This window comes from Papio anubis, chromosome 8 (genome assembly GCF_008728515.1).
Source record: "Papio anubis isolate 15944 chromosome 8, Panubis1.0, whole genome shotgun sequence".
Taxonomy (NCBI): Eukaryota; Metazoa; Chordata; class Mammalia; order Primates; family Cercopithecidae; genus Papio; species Papio anubis.
The window spans coordinates 94,086,328-94,100,619 of NC_044983.1; the positions used below are offsets into that span (position 1 = coordinate 94,086,328).

General features: G+C 35.6%; 1 protein-coding gene across 3 annotated transcripts in view; it reads right to left on the reverse strand.

The window, feature by feature from the left end:
* STK3 (serine/threonine kinase 3) overlaps positions 1-14,292 on the reverse strand; it is a 339,589-nt gene that overhangs the window by 231,846 nt on the left and 93,451 nt on the right. For all 3 annotated transcript variants that reach the window (XM_017962187.3, XM_017962188.3, XM_009213409.4), the window contains 2 exons: positions 7,145-7,309; positions 6,385-6,552 (listed from right to left, as the gene is read on the reverse strand). In XM_017962187.3, the coding sequence (XP_017817676.1) occupies positions 6,385-6,552; positions 7,145-7,309 (333 nt within the window). The remainder of the gene's footprint in view (positions 1-6,384; positions 6,553-7,144; positions 7,310-14,292) is intronic.

Here is a 14,292-nt window from a genome sequence, read left to right on the forward strand (position 1 = left end):
ACACTAAGACATCCAAGGTATCTACCAATACCTACACAGCAGGGACTGGAAGATGGAAGGTGTGTTAAGTGTGTTGGGTACAGTATCACTCAAGTCTCACCACTACAGAGAATCAGTTTTCCAGAATTTCTCAACCAAATTTTATTACTAATTGAGCAGGAAGGAGGACATGGATTGTTTTCTCTTTTTTGGTGTTGGGTTTTTTTTTAAATATTAAAAAATGGTTAACTAAGTGTTCACTCTTTAGATGTGGACATAACCACATTTTTATGTCTCTTTTTTTAAATCACTTGGTTGTGAAAAAAGTAGTACCATGTGATTTGGAATGGGAGAGAGCTACTGTGTTTTATTTTTTGATATGCACTATAAAGAATGATCTTCTAACCCATGTCTGTTTTTATGCTGCCTATACTAAAGCATTTGTTGCATCTATTTAAATGCTATGTTTCTCCAAAAAGGGAGGTGGAAGCCAGATGGAAAATATGGTGGGTTAAGCAAAAGATTCTTCAGGAAAAGATAACATTATTTTCGAAAATATCATTCATCGAAAATAACTCTTCCATGTTTGAAAATATCTGCAGGGCTCCTTTCTTTGTAAGTACATAGTGTAAGGATGCAGTGATAGAGACCTTTTCTTTAGGCTAAAATAATTCTTAATTTACTCTAAGAGACTGTCATGCTTTATGTGAGTTAAATTTCCAGAAAATTGCCAAGTGCCTCTAATTATCTCCTTAAATCACATTTGACATAAATCTTCCAAAAATACACTGTTTATTTACACATTTTTTAAGTTATAAACATTCAGTATTGCACTGCATAGAAGTAAAAATTCTTAGTTTGATTTTTATTTTCTTTCATCTAATTCAAGAAATCATCAGGTACTTCTCCTGCTGTCCACAGACTGATTCAAACAGTTCTTTCCTTACCCCTTTCCCTATGCTGAACAACAGGTAAGCAAACACAAAGGTTTTTTACAGATTATGCCTGTAATCCCAGCTACTCAGGAGGTTGAGGCAGGATAATCGTCTCACCCGGGGAGGCAAACATTGCAGTCAGCCGAGATGGCGCCACTGCATTCCAGCCTGGGCGACAGCAATATTCCATAAAAAAAAGGAAGCAAGGAAGCAAGGAGGAAGGGAGGGAGGGAAGGAAGGGAGGGAGGGAGGGAAAGAAGGAAGGGGAGGAAGGAAGGAAATGATACTATTTATTCATCTCCTGATTAAAAAAAATATATATATATATATACATGTCCTAAGGCTGGGTGCACTAGCTCATGCCTGTAATCCCAGCACTTTGGGAGGCCGAGGCAGGTGGATCACTTGAGGCCAGGAGTTCAAGACCAGCCTGGCCAACATGGTGCAACCCCGTCACTACTAAAATTACAAAAAATTAGCTGGGCATGGTGGCGTGCACCTGTAATCCCAGCTACTCGGGAGGCTAAGCTGAGACAGGAGAATCGCTTGAAACCAGGAGGCAGAGGTTGCAGCGAGCCAAGACTGCCACTGTACTGCAGCCCAGATAACAGAGTGAGACTTTGTCTCCCAAAAAAAAAAAAAAATATATATATATATATATATACACACACACACACACACACACACACACACACACACTCTCTCTCACAATCACTTCCAACAGGCCTGAGAAAGACAGAAGATTGATCTCCTCAAAACTATGTGGTTAACTGAATTCAAAACTAAATTTTTTTAACTATTCTATTTATCTAACTGACCAAAATTAATTTAGTGGTTTCATATTTAACTTTATAAAATAAACTGAGTTTTAATTTTTAAAAAATTTGTTTCACTTAACGTTCTGATTAGACTTACTCCCATTTGCCACTATTCGCTAATTTTAATCTCATAGCTGAATGTAAATTTGTAAGCACTTCTATCCCTCTCCTGTTTAAAAAGCTTTATGCGTTTCAATGTGTACATCATTATTTCCCTTTACTAAACAGATAATCATTACTGTCTACCACAGTGAAGATTCAGTTTACATATACTACAAGTTTCTTTGGGGGGAAAAAAAGGTTGTACCAAAACTAACAAATTCGGTTGACTCCTTGCCATCAAACAAATCCAGTGTTTTTAATAGCTCTTTTTAATAGAAAATTTCTCCTTGAACATCTATATTCCAAATATTCCTTATTCTGCCCAAGAATGATACAAGAAATATCAATATTTGACAAACTGATAAACTAAAGTATATAAAACAAATGACCTCAGACTTAACACCTTTGAAGGACCTATTCTCAAATAACTGCAAATTTCCAATTTAATCACTTTCATTTTCTAATTCAGTGCCATCTTTAAGTTCTCCATATCCCTCAGGCTATGACACCCTAAATATATGTCCTACAAAAACCTTAATCAGTGAAAAACACAGCAATAATTTGTGGCCACTTAAGGAGAAGCAACTCCATTCTAAACTATCCAAGCTCGAGGCATCTCTTTTTGCCCCTAATTTTTGCTGTCCTAAGCAAGACTACTTTACAAACAGGCCTGGTGCCTAAACACGGTAAAAGGCTGAGAAAATGACTGGGAAACCAAATCCCAGTTCACTCAGTCTAGAAGGCAGCACCACTGTTCTGGAGTGTTCCTAATTATATACATCTAGTGGGCAAGCATAGTGGAAAGGGCTAGAACTCTGAGGATGACTGCAAGGCGTTTCAGAAAGACTGGATAGAATCCTCACTCCAATCAGACAATATCCCCAGTGGCTGGGTACCCCGCTGTATATGGAGGCTGGGGAAACTCACCCACCATATCCTAACTTTGTCTCTAACTTTATTCTAGATAGCCATTTATGTGTAGTAAATTGTATCATTTACTTACATTAAAATAACTATCAGTTTTTTTGCCTGTATCAGTTGTGGGGTCTTCGTGTCAATCATATCTTTGTCTCACTGTGGCAACTTTATAGATTATTGATTATATCATTAGCCTACATGGCTACCAAAAAATGGCTGGAAAACAAAACATTAAAAATTGAAATCTGTCCATATTTCCTGCTACTCTAGAAAACTTGTCTTATTTTTGTTAGCTGCTCCTCCACTTGTACAGAGTTGGAATATTAATGCAGAGGATATTTCTTTGGTGTCTAGGCAAAAACACCCATAAAACTGAGTTCATATCTCAGCTCTGCCACTAACAAGTTATGTCATCTTAACAAATAACATAATCTTATCCATTTCATCCAATCCACCCAATGGAGGATAAAATATTTATTTCACAAAGTTACTACAGTACAAAAAAATGTTGGCTAAAAAAGAAAACTTCAGTATTTCACTCACTTACCATAGTCTCATATCCTCCCAGCTTTCTCATATCTTAACTACCACTTTATTTCCTCTCTAACCTCCTGAGATTTCAGATTTAATCTGTTTAGGGTAGGGCTCCCCAGATGACTGCTATGCAGCAAGCATGGAGAACACTATCTATTCTTCGATCACCCCATTTTCTTACACTCTTTCTTTTCTTTCCAGACTGTGCCCTGTTAGTAACTCCTGAATTGTCTCTCAGCAGCATCCTTAAATTCCCTGAAGCCCCATCCCTCCAAGACACTCATTCATTAAAACCCAAACCCTCCATATCAAAGCCATAATGCACTCTACTGCACAGCAGAGCACATACCACAGGAAGGCCCACAAACCAGGATTAATTACACTATAATTTCTCAATTACCAATTTTAGCTGAGCCCTCAACAATTTTTTTTCTCTATTGGACAGCTCTTTCTTTCATTTCCCTCACTATACCCCTGACCAAATTACTGTAAACCTTGATGAAACAGTAAGGGTTATTAATTTTTTTTAATTTCTACACTTGAATATGTATTTTTTTAATATTCTACATTGACAAAATGGAAAATATGCATAAAGCACTTCCCCACATATCAAAGAACAACAATAATCTGAAAAAAAGCAGTTGTGTGACTGAGCTGCAAGCTAAATAAACTACAAGGCTCTTTTCAAAGAACATCATTTTTACTTGAAGAATAACTAACAGAAAACTAAGGTTACACAGACTTGGGTATTTGACAGACATTTTCTCAAAAATGAACCAAGTGAACCTGTCATTTCAAGGAAAACAAAAGGTAGTGTTTGTTACCAGTGATAAAACTGTATCTGTTACATGATCTTAACAGCTTCCAATACTTGCAGTTCAATACTCTAATTTGTAAGACAGCTCACAAACACAAGAAAAGTTAAATAATGATATCATTTAAATAGAAAATAAACTATATTACGTTTGGAAATGCACAAGACAACACTTGATTAACTGTCTAAAGAACTGGACTGTCAAGAAATTGCCTATATACAAAATATGAGGAAAAAGAGAAATTTACTTGGGCAATAGCTGTCAAGAATGGCTCTATACAGGCATAAAATCCAAGTTGGGACTTGAAAAACTGGTAGGATTTAGATTTAAAAAAAAAAAAAAAAGTGAGCAAGACATCCCAGGAAGTTTGCAATATATATATACATATTTTTTTTTCTAAGAGAAATACTATTTTCAGGTATATTTTTAATAATGTATAATGTATTCATTCAAACTCTCAGGTAATATTATAAGATCCTTAAAGGGAGAGGCCACATATTACAATTCTCTGCTATCTGAGCACAGGATCAAATTTAACAAGTTGAACTATTTGGTTGGAAAAATAAGATTTACACAGGGAAGAAGCAGAATAGTAATAATGGAAGTCCTAGGTTAAATCCCAGCTCTCATAATTACCTAGGTTGCCTTGGGTAATTTAGTAAAACTCACTGATTCAAACTCAAATACGCCTACTTTGAGGATCACCCTACAAACATCCTAACTAAAACAACCGCAGATAACTAATGATCAGAGATGAAATACAGACTTTGTGTTCCTGTTTTTATGCTGACCTTGTTATTTTTCATGTTATTTTCAAACAATTGATGCTATTTTTATTTTTCATTTACCAAAAGGAATTTATATACACAAGGAAGAGGAAGATGGTACATATTGTATACTACTTATATATACTTATATACAATAAGTATACTACTTAATATACTATTGTATATTACTCAAAGAATTCTAGGTTGAGCACACTCCTGTTATCCCAGCACTTTGGGAAGCCGAGGTGGGTGGATCGCTTGAGCCGAGGAGTTGGAGACCAGCCTGGGCAACATGGCGACACCCTGTCTCTACAAAAAATTAGTTGGTCATGGTGGTGCATACCTATAGCCCCAGCTACTCTGCAGGCTGAGGTGGGAAGATCACCTGAGCCCAGGAGGTCAAGGCTCGAGTGAGCTATGATCGCACTACTACACTCCAGGCTGGGTGACAGAGTGAGACCCTGTCTCAAAAGAAAAATAATAATAATAGTCTCTCTTTAAAATGTTTCAATACAGCAGACAGATTTTCAAATATTTTCTGTATAATATACTGTTACCTATATTATCGAAATTGAAGCCACAATAGCATTATAATATCAGATGTAATTCTAATTTATTCTTCTTCAGATATTCTAAAATAATGCATTCTTCCTCTTCCTATCTATTTACTTCACATTCCTCCAGCCACCATAACATTATCTTCTCTTTTCTACAAATACACACATACATACACTCTTCCCCTCATTCCTACATCCTTATTGAGATAACTACAGCCACTAGAGGGCAATAAGTATACAAAGATAAATGTACTTATCTATGATGATGAACTTATCTTTATGATTCACATAGTAATAAACCTAAAAAGTATATCATCACAAACCCTGAAACATAGGCAATTAGATTTGAACATGCAAGATATATATTTCAAACTCCAAAAATTCTCCTGCACAGGTCACAGAAGCATATAACGATGTTCAAAAAAGGAATTCCATCTTCTCAATAAGCATTCATTTAAAAAAATTAGCCGAATTCCTTTACATGTGCATAGTAATATTAGAAATTAGGATTGCTTAATACCAGCCTCAGACCAAAGAAGAGAAAGGGCAGAAAAAAAAAAAAACAACACAGTAAGGTATAAATTACAGAGTGGGTAAAAAAGTGAGAAATGATTACTTCAAACTCTTCCACTACCACAATCGAGAAAACAATAAACTGAAGAGCAAAGAGGATTTACCAACCCTTTCTTCTATTGAAAAGCAAGCAAAAATTTTACGGGTATATTTTTGGGGGAGGAGAACAATGATGGTAGAGATATACAAAAGCCTTCAGTTCTTTTCTCACAATTAAGAACACGGAAGAGAAGTTAAGAGTTACCAATCTTTAAGAGGTAATTTTACCATTTTTAAAAAGAATACATTTAAATGAACTTATTTAGTTTATATTTACTTACACTGACATTACAAAACTGCAACACTTATATAAGGCTAACATTTTCAGCAAACCATAATTTTCTTACCCTCATTGGATGTATATCAGCATAAGGAGGTTTTCCTTCAGCCATTTCTATGGAAGTAATGCCGAGGGACCAGATGTCGGCCACACAGTTATAGCCTATTTCTTGAATCACCTCAGGAGCCATCCAAAATGGAGTTCCTATTACAGTATTGCGTTTTGCCATTGTATCCTGCAATAATGTTACATAGCCATAAATACTACTACAAAAGCACAAAGGAAATCTGTATGCCAAACATTCTTTTAAAAAATGTTGAAACCTCCAATGCCACAGATTATATCAGAAATTGACTATTTTGCTAAAATTTCAACTAGTTATGACATACTTAGGAATTTTGAATTCTGAAAATAACCAAGAGTCCACAGGTAACTTATCCCCACTACCGTCATTAAACAGAGTCATTAAAGATAGTGCTATAATGATAAAAGCTACAGAAATGAGCTACGTAGCTTCCCTTTTAGAACATTTAAGCATTTCGATTACAAGATATATTTTCATATTCAATAAAAGCTACAGAAATGAGCTACGTAGCTTCCCTTTTAGAACATTTGAGCATTTCGATTACAAGATATATTTTCATATTCAATCACCCTAAATGATAAATTAAATAATACTCAAATTTGGCTCAATTATGGTTCTTTCTCCACAAAAATTAAAGTTACACGTTTCTTTCCATTCCCCCTCAAAAAGTTATGGAAGTTTAGTTATAATCAAATCTGAACAAATTAGCCAAGTGTTTAGAAAATTATTAAAGTTAACTTACTGTTAACTGACCAGCCACTCCAAAATCTGCCAATTTTGCATGTCCTTCTGTATTGAGGAGAATATTTCCAGCTTTTATATCTCTGTGTATTTTTCTCATAAAATGCAAATATTCTAGTCCTTTCAATGTAGATTTAAGAATGGTTGCAATTTCATCTTCTGTTAACTGCAAAGAAATTTTTTTAAACCATAATTAAAATGCCATGTTAGATAAACTCTTACAAAAGAGCACTAGTAACAAGTATGTCTTTCTGTGTGTGTGTGCTTTTTTAAGAGACCCCAGTCTGTTGCCCAGGCTACAGTGCAGTGGTGTGGTGATAGCTCACTGCAGCCTCAAATTCCTGGGCTCAAGTCATGCTCCCACCTCAGCTTCCCGAGTAGCTAGAACTATAGGCACATGCCACCCCAACAGGTTAACTTATTTTTACTTTTGTAGAGATGGGGGGCGTCTCGCTATGTTGCCTGGGTTAGTCTTGAACTCCTTGCTTCAAACAATTCTCCTCCTCAGGAGGAGGAGAACAATTCTCAATTCAAACAATTCTCCTTCCTCAGCCTCCCAAAGTATTGGGATTATAGGTGTGAGCCACCATGCCTAGCCACAAGTACTTCTTTCTAATGACCACTAAACCTCCAGGAAAATGCTAAAGGGGTAAATAATAGAGAACCTCTTCTTCCCACAATATGCTTTGTTACTCTTATTACACATTTTACTAATGAAAGGATCATTAAATTTCTCTCTTTAAGATTATCAGTATCAGCAGGGCGTGGTGGCTCACAGTTGTAATCCCAACACTTTGGGAGGCCGAGGCGAGCAGATCACTTGAGGTCAAGAGTTCGAAACCAGCCTGGCCCACATGGTGAAACCTTGTCTCTACTAAAAATACAAAAATTAGCCAGGCATGATGGCATGCACCTGTAATCCCAGCTACTCAAGAGGCTGAGGTAGGAGAGTCACTTGAACCCTCCCAGGTTCAAGTTCAAGGCAGAGGTTGCAGTGACCTGAGATCACATCACTGCACGCCAGCCTGGGCGACACAGTGAGACTTCATCTCAAAAAAAAAAAAAAAAAAAAAGATTATCAGTGTCATCAGTATTCCTAAAGCAAAGGACATATCTCAAGAATCAGCCTGATACAAGGAATCACTATTTTCCACATCTTCTAACACTGGGGGGAGGGGGGGGCACTATCACAGCTAATATCTGTTCTGAAAAAGTAAATTCAGATACTTCCCCTGAGATATTTCAGATTCTTGATGCAAATGAAACCAACAGCTAAAGGAAAGTAAATGAGGGAGGGGGGCTTGAAATGAATCTTCTGCGAGAAGCTCCTACAACAATGCCACTCCTAACCCTTCCAAGTCCTGGACTTCTGACCTAATATTGAGAACTCAGAAGAAAAAAATGTCAGAGAAAGATTAGGAAAATGGAAACACAAGCAAAGGTTATCAGAGGAAGGAAAAAGGGGAGAGCACAGAATGCCAAGGAAGAGACGGATGGGGAAGAAAATCTTAACAGCTATAGCAGTAGAGCCACTGCTATCTGTACCAGGCAATGTGCTAAGAGTTTTGCATGCATTCTCTCATTTATTCTTAAAACAATCTTTTAAGGTAGTGTGACATTATGAAATCATAAGAAATATTTGGTCTTTGTAGGTTCTTGGCACAAAATCTCCTAAGACCCTATGAATTGACTGAGTGAGAAGTTGAATCAAGATATTTTATCTTTGTTTTCTCACCCCTCTCACAAGAGTGAGAGGGGATGTCTTTTGTCATTCATAATAAGCTCCTTTCAACCATACCAGAATTTATACTGATCAGGTGACTCGTGGTGGGAGCCTACTTAGCTTCAGGATGGGAGCTGGTTGCCAAAAAAACCAACCAAGTGATTAGAAGTTTGGAAATTTCAGCCCAACCTCTGACTTACGGGAGGGCTGCAGGGAGAGAAGGGGTAGAGATTTAGTTAAGCACAAATGTCCAAAGACTTAATCAATCATGCCTACGTAATAGAACTAACCATAAAAACTCTAAATGATAGAGACTGCTCTCAAGCTTATATTCTATCTATAAGAAATGGGATAATTTGATAGAAAACAGGATAACACAGGAAAATGTCTGTGAAAATTGCTATGAGGACAATAATAGAGAGCTACTGATAGAGAATGACTGAGAAGCTACTTTAGACTGATATTCAAAAAGGCCCAAAAGACATTTTACTAAAGTCTAAATGATATAAGGGGGCCAGCCATGTGAATGGCTATCTGGGAACATACATTCCACAAAAAGGGGAAAAAAAAAAAAGATTAAAATATCTTGATTCAACTTCTCAAATTTTCTAAAACACTGAATAAGAGAGAACACTTCCAATCTCATTTTAAGAGGCATTATTCTGATACCAAAGCCAGACAAAGTCACTACAAAACAACTACAGACTAATATCCCTGATGAACATTGATAGAAAAATCCTCAACAAAATACAGCACACCCACTTCAACAGGCTCTTAAAAGGTTATACACCATGACCAACTGGAAAGTATTCCTGGAATGCAAGAATGATTCAACATACAAACTCAAACAATGTAATACACCACCTTAACAGAATGGAGACGAAAACACATGATCATTTCAAATGAAAACAGAAAAAGCATTTGACTAAACTTAACTTTTCATAAAACACACAACTAATATGAATAGAAGGAAACTATCTCACCATAGTAAAAGCCATATATAAAAAACCCAAAGTAAACGTCATACTCAAAGCTGTAAGACTGAAAGCTTTTCCTCAAAGATCAGGAACAATGCAAGGATGCTATTAGGTTGGTGCAAAAGTAATGGCAAAAACCGTGGTTACTTTTGCACCAACCTAATACTTCTGTTCCACATAGTACTGGAGGTTCTAGCCAGAGCAATTAGGCAAGAAAACCAAATAAAGCCATCCAAACTGGAAAAAAATAAGTAAAACTATCTCTCTTCACAGATGATATGATCATACATGTAGAAAATTCTAAAGCTTCCACAAAAAAACCTATTAGAAGTAATAAATAAATTCAACAAAGCAGCAGTATACAAAAATCAACCCATGAAAATCAGTTATATTTTTATACATTACCAATGAGCAATCTGAAAAGGAAATTACAAAAAAAAAATCTGTTTATAATAGAAATAGAATTTCTTTATTTTAAAGAATAAAATACTTAGTAATTAATTTCACCAACGAGGTGAAATATCTGTACAATGAAAACTACAAAACACTGCTGAAAAAACAAGTTTAAGACATTAATAAATAAAAACCTATCACAACTTCATAGATAAGAAAATTTAATGTTTTTAAGATGCCCATGCTACCCAAAGCAACCTACAGATTCAACACAATCCCTACCAAAATCCCAGTGATGTTTATTGCAGAAATAGAAAAACTTATCCTAAAATTTGTATGAAATCTCAAGGGGCCCCAAATAGCCAAAACAATACTGAAAATAGAAGAACAAAGCTATAAGTCTCATAGTTCCTGATTTCAAAACTTATTACAAAGCTATTGTAATCAAAACAATGTGGCACTGGCATAAACACAGACAGACAGATGGATGGAACAGAGTAGAAAACCCAGAAATAACCCTTGTATACATAATCAAATTATTTTCAACAAGAGTGTCAAGAACATTCAACAGGAAATGAATAGTATTTTCAACAAACAGTACTGGCACAACTGGATACCCATGTGCTAAAGAATAAGTTGAACCCTTACCTAGCACTATACACAAAAATTAATTGAAAATGGATCAAAGATCTAAACATAAGACCTAAAACTATGCTACTCTTGGGAAAAAATAAAACAGGGCAAAAACCTCAGAATACCAGATTTGGCAATGGTTTATCAGATACAACCAAAAAGGTGCAGAGAACACAAGAATAAAACAGGCAAATTGGACTTCATGAAAATTAAAAAAAAAAAAAAACAACGCGCATCCAAAGACAGTATCAACAGAGTAAAAAGACAACCCACAGAATGGGAGAAAATATTTACAAATTACACATCTGGTAAGACATTAACATACAGAATATAACACACAGAACTCCTAAAACTTAACAATAAAAAAATCAAATTCAAAAATGGGTAAAGGACTTGTATAGATATTTCTCGAAAGATATACAAATGGCCAAGAGGCAAGTGGAAAGATCCTCAACATCACTAATCATAAGAGAAATGTGAATCAAAAACATAATGAGATACCACTTCACACCCATTATGATGGCTATTATCAAAAGACAGAAAAGAACAAATGTTGGCGAAGTAGCAGAGAAATTGGAACCTTTGTGTATAGCTAATGGGAATGTAAAATGGTGCGGAAAACAGTATAAAGATTCCTTTAAAAGTTAAACATAAAATTACCTTATGACCCAGCAATTTCACTTTTGGGTAAATACTCAAAAGAACTAAATGCAGGGTCTCAAAGAGGTATTTTTGAACAAGTTTCACCTCATGATGAGTGTACACCCATGTTCATAGCAGCAACATCCACAATGGCTAAAAAAGTGGAAGCAACCCAAATGTCATCTGACAGACAAATGAATAAGTAAAATGTGGTAGAAACATACAATTGAATTTTATACAGCCTTAAAAGGGAAGGCAGTTCTGCAATATGCTACAACATGGCTGAAGCTTGAGTACATTACGCTAAATGAAGTCAGTCACAAAAAAGACAACTAATGTATGATCCTGCTTATATGAAATATTGAGTTACCAAAATCATAGAGATAGACAGTAGAACAGTGGTTACCAGGGGCTGAAGTAGCAGAGAATGGAGAGTTAGTGCTTAATGGGTACAGAGTTTCAGTCTTACAAGATGAAAAGAGGGGGATGGATAATGGGGATAACTGCACAACTTTATAAATGTATTTAATGCCACTGAACTGCATACTTAAAAATGGCTAACAGGGCAAATTTTGTTTATGTGTATCTTGGCACAATAAAAGTAAAACCGAGGGGGGGAAATGTCTTGATTCAAGAAAAAGCTCACCATATTTGAGTTGAATAAAGAAGGCTGAAGTTTAATGCACCAGGAGAAGACTAGCTCTAGATGAGATCTGAGAGACAGGCAAGGACCAGATCATATAAGGCTTTACTGGCCACAGAAAAGGAGTCTAGATTACCTGAAAATTCTGGTACTTCCAGGAATTTATTCTCTACCTCAGACTAGATGGTCTGACTTGACAGTGCAGAGAAAGCAAGCACCATACTCTAAAGCCGCACCATCCAATAGAGTAACCACTAACCACACATGGCTCCTAAACATTTGAAATGTGGGTATTCTAATTTCAGATATGCTGTAAATGTAAAATATACACCAAAGATCAAGGCTTAATACAAAAAGAATCTAAGCTATTGTGTTAAAATTTATATACTGATTACCCAATAAATATTTACATATTATATTATTAATATATTAATGTTGAACATATAAAATGTTAGTGTTTAATATAAGTATTAAATATGGTATTTCATATTATATTATATCATATTAATGTTTTATATTAATATGTCTGTTATATTATGAAAGTTAATTTCACTTTTTTTAATGTGGCTACTCAAAAATTTAAAATTATATGTGGTTTGTGTTTCTTGTGGACAGTACTGCACTAGAAAGGGTCCACAAGAATGCTTTGTGAACACTTTGTTCACTGATGTATCACAATGCCTGGAGCTACGCCTGGTGTACAGACAGCACTTGATAAATAATGAATGAATGGGTACAGACTTGTCGATACAAAAAGAAAGGAGACACCTTCATCTGATGTTCCCAGTCTTTCTAAGTTAGTGGTGTGCAGCCAAATGTGAGGGAGAGGGAGGTAGGAGTGTTGTTTAGGGCCATCACAATGGACCACTACAGACGGTGGGCAAGGTGGTGGTGCTGTCATATGCACCTAAGTTTTCTCATCTGTCCTCATCCTCCACTCTTTCTATAAAGACTAAAAAGCTTGGGGTGTTAATAAAAGCAGCATCAGCCCATAAAATTGTGTCTTGTTTAGTTACTTCAGTACAGACCTTTCTAGTTACCTAGACTTCAATTTTTATCTCTTAACATTCTACTATTTCCAACCAATAAGTCACTAATTTTCTATTAACTCTGATTTGTTATCTCTGCTCCTGTACCCTATATTTCACTGCTCTACTAAAGAATGTTCAGAATTAAGTAAACTGACTGTACTTCAGGGTCTTAGGATCTGTCTGATTTCAATGCTATAAAGTCACTGGACAAATCCACAGCAAGACTAAAGGAGGATTTTCCAGGGACATTATACGAATTCATGAACTGTCTGGCTTTGCTCAATGACTTGAAAGGGTCATTCCAACTCTATGATTCTATGTTATCAAAGTATCTTCACGTAAAGGCAATCTTCACTAAATAAAATTCTCACTCATTTGGGCATCGATCTATGTGTTCATTCAGCAAATATACACTTGATTGGCTCTATCACTGCGCTGATACTGCTCAAGGTGTTGGGTGTACAGGGACATGGAAACTGATAATCCCAGTCCTAATGAAGCAGACAAGAATATCAGAGGGCATAACCTGAATTTGGCTCTGAACTGTTAAAGGTGGAGAGTGCAGATCTGAAGTTTATACAACCTCTCTTTCATTATGTTTTCCTCCCTTTGGTAATAAATCCCTCCCACTAATTCAGAGAGTCAATGTCTTCTCATTTGCTTCATATCCTCCTCAATCAAAAAACGATGCAATATCCAGTCATTTATACAAGTACATGAATAGAGCTTAATTTAAATTTATTTTAACAACCCAATTTAGTATTAAGACTTAAAAGCAGTATCTGTACTTTAAGACTTTTAAATTCAATTATGAAATGAAAGGTTCCTATCCCTCAATAAAATCACTTTAAACAACAATAAACAGGTGGAGAAGTATTTTCTAGAACATAAAGGCATACTGTTGTCTTAAATTTTTATATTTCTTTACAGTTTATAAAAATATTTTATGGGATTTCTCTACTCAAGTAAGTAAGCAGAAACACTTATTATTATTCCTTTTAACAGATGAGGAAACAAATTCAGAGAAATTAAATGGACTACCGAATGTCATACAACTACTAAGTAGTAAACCCCACATTTCTTCAGCAATCAATATTACTTCCATCA